At 63.2% G+C, this 2,012-nt stretch overlaps 1 protein-coding gene across 1 annotated transcript in view; it reads left to right on the plus strand.

The window, feature by feature from the left end:
- Positions 1 to 147: 147 nt before the first annotated feature.
- Positions 148 to 2,012, plus strand: part of LOC104466425 (engulfment and cell motility protein 3-like) — a gene marked incomplete at both ends in the record, with an annotated part of 3,264 nt that continues 1,399 nt past the window's right edge. The window contains 6 exon segments of the mRNA XM_010079824.1: positions 148 to 227; positions 229 to 286; positions 546 to 650; positions 1,150 to 1,258; positions 1,487 to 1,623; positions 1,734 to 1,897. Coding sequence (XP_010078126.1) covers positions 148 to 227; positions 229 to 286; positions 546 to 650; positions 1,150 to 1,258; positions 1,487 to 1,623; positions 1,734 to 1,897 — 653 coding nt within the window.

Consider the following 2,012-nt stretch of genomic DNA (forward strand, 5'->3'; position numbering starts at 1 on the left):
CCGTGGCTCCTCTGGCCCTGCTCCAAGAGGCGGGTGAAGGTTCACCTTTGGGTGATCCCAGAATATTTCATTTCATCATTGGTTTGTCCAGGGAGAACCCACTTGCGCAGGGCTCCCCAGCATCACTCCTCTCCGCTCTCCACCCAGGAGCAGCGGGAGCTCCTCCAGTCCCTGCGCCAAACCGCCTTCGAGTCGGAGAGCGAGGCGCCCGCCAGCACCTTCAACCTTCAGCACTGAGCGCCGCCGATCGCTGTGCGCCAAGGAGTTCCGCAAGCTGGGCTTCATGGTGCGTCCCCCTGCGTCCCTCCCCAGCCCCAGCTCCGCTGCCAGCCTTGGTGGCACGTTCCGGTGGCTCCCCTGAGCCCCGTGTCCCTGTTGGTGCTGGTGGGCCCCCAGCAGCCCCTCCCTCCTGCTCCCTCGGCACTGCTCAACAGCAGCGGCGGGGCTGCCGGGACTCAGGAGGAAACCCCAAGGCTGTGTCAGGAGGCCTCTGCTGCCCAGAGGAGAAAGGAGCAGTTGCTAAATGGCATCCTTTCCTGTCCCAGAACAACAGCAACCCAGCGGAGGACCTCCGCCGTGCCCCGCCGGGACTCCTCGCCCTCGACAACATGGTGTATTTCTCCAGGCACACCCCAAGCGCCTACAGCAGGGTGAGTGCTCTCTCCTGGAGAGCTCCCTCCCAGAGTGGTGCTGCTGGATCCCCACCTTCCTTTCCTGTCCTTGGGACCCATCCTTGGCCAAAGCCCGGCCAGGATGTCCCTTTGGGGCAGGTGTCCTGCTGTTGCCCTGTTTCAGATGTGAGCCAGGTCCTCCCTGGGGGCGGGAGCAGCCTTTTGAGGCCGGTGGCACTGAGGGATCCCCGCAATTGTCAGTGTGTTGCCCACAGCTTGGGTTCCAGGCTTTGTTCCCGTCTGAGCAAACCGGGGTGATCTGGGCAACCCCAGGCAGCGGCTGCAGAGCGTTCACCTCGCTCCGCCCTGCTGTGCCTCCATCAGCTTCTGCAACTGGGCCTGGTTTCTGGGGAGACCTCGCTACTTCTGATGGGGATGGCTTCCCCTGGGGGGGACAGCTCGGCTAGGGAGCTCAGAGGGAGCTGGGGCAAGCCTCCGAGCCCGTGGAACACAAGGCAACGACCCTTCTCTCCTCCAGTTTGTCCTGGAGAACAGCAGCCGGGAAGACAAACACGAATGCCCCTTCGCTCGAAGCAGCATCCAGCTCACCCTGATCATCTGCGAGATCCTGCACGTCGGAGAGCCGTGTACGTGTGTGCCCAGCCTGTCCTTCCCCTTGCCCTGCTGCCTGCCGACCAGCAGGAGTGGGGACAAGCTGCCAGGGCAGGGGGCTGCGGCCCTGGGGCCACCAGGCTCTGGCATGGCCGACAGCAGGGGAAGGGGAGGCAGGGCTGGGAAATGTCCAGGTTCTTCTGGATACTGAAATCCCCTGGAAAAACTGGGGAGGCTGGCATCATCTGTCCTTCTCACCGCAGGCTCGGAGACGGCTCAGTCCTTTTACCCTATGTTCTTCGGGCAGGACCATTTCTTTGAAGAGCTCTTCTGCATCTGCATCCAGCTGGTGAACAAGACCTGGAAGGAGATGCGCGCTACCCAGGAGGACTTTGACAAGGTGCGAGGGGATGCTGGGGCCCTGATGGGAGCTTGGGCCACGGGCTGTGCGCAAATTCAGGGCCTCTGAGGAGTGCCACCAGACTGGGGGTGACATCCTGGGCCCCGCAGGTGCTGCAGGTGGTGCGGGAGCAGATCACCAGGACCCTGTCCCTCAAACCCACCTCCCTGGAGTTATTCAAGACCAGAGTGAATGCTCTGAACTACGGTGAGATCCTGAAGCTGCGGCAGACGGAGCGGCTGCACCAGGAGGAGACGCTGGCTGTGCCCGTGCTGTGAGTGTGCCACGGGCCGCGAGCTGGAGCTGCGACGTGGGGGGATGCCATGGGGCTGGGGGAGGTCAGCTAACGTGGCTGTGCTGCTCTTCCACTGGCTTTCACCCCAGGGAAC

This window comes from Pterocles gutturalis, unplaced genomic scaffold (assembly GCF_000699245.1).
Source record: "Pterocles gutturalis isolate BGI_N339 unplaced genomic scaffold, ASM69924v1 scaffold28154, whole genome shotgun sequence".
Lineage (NCBI taxonomy): Eukaryota > Metazoa > Chordata > Aves > Pterocliformes > Pteroclidae > Pterocles > Pterocles gutturalis.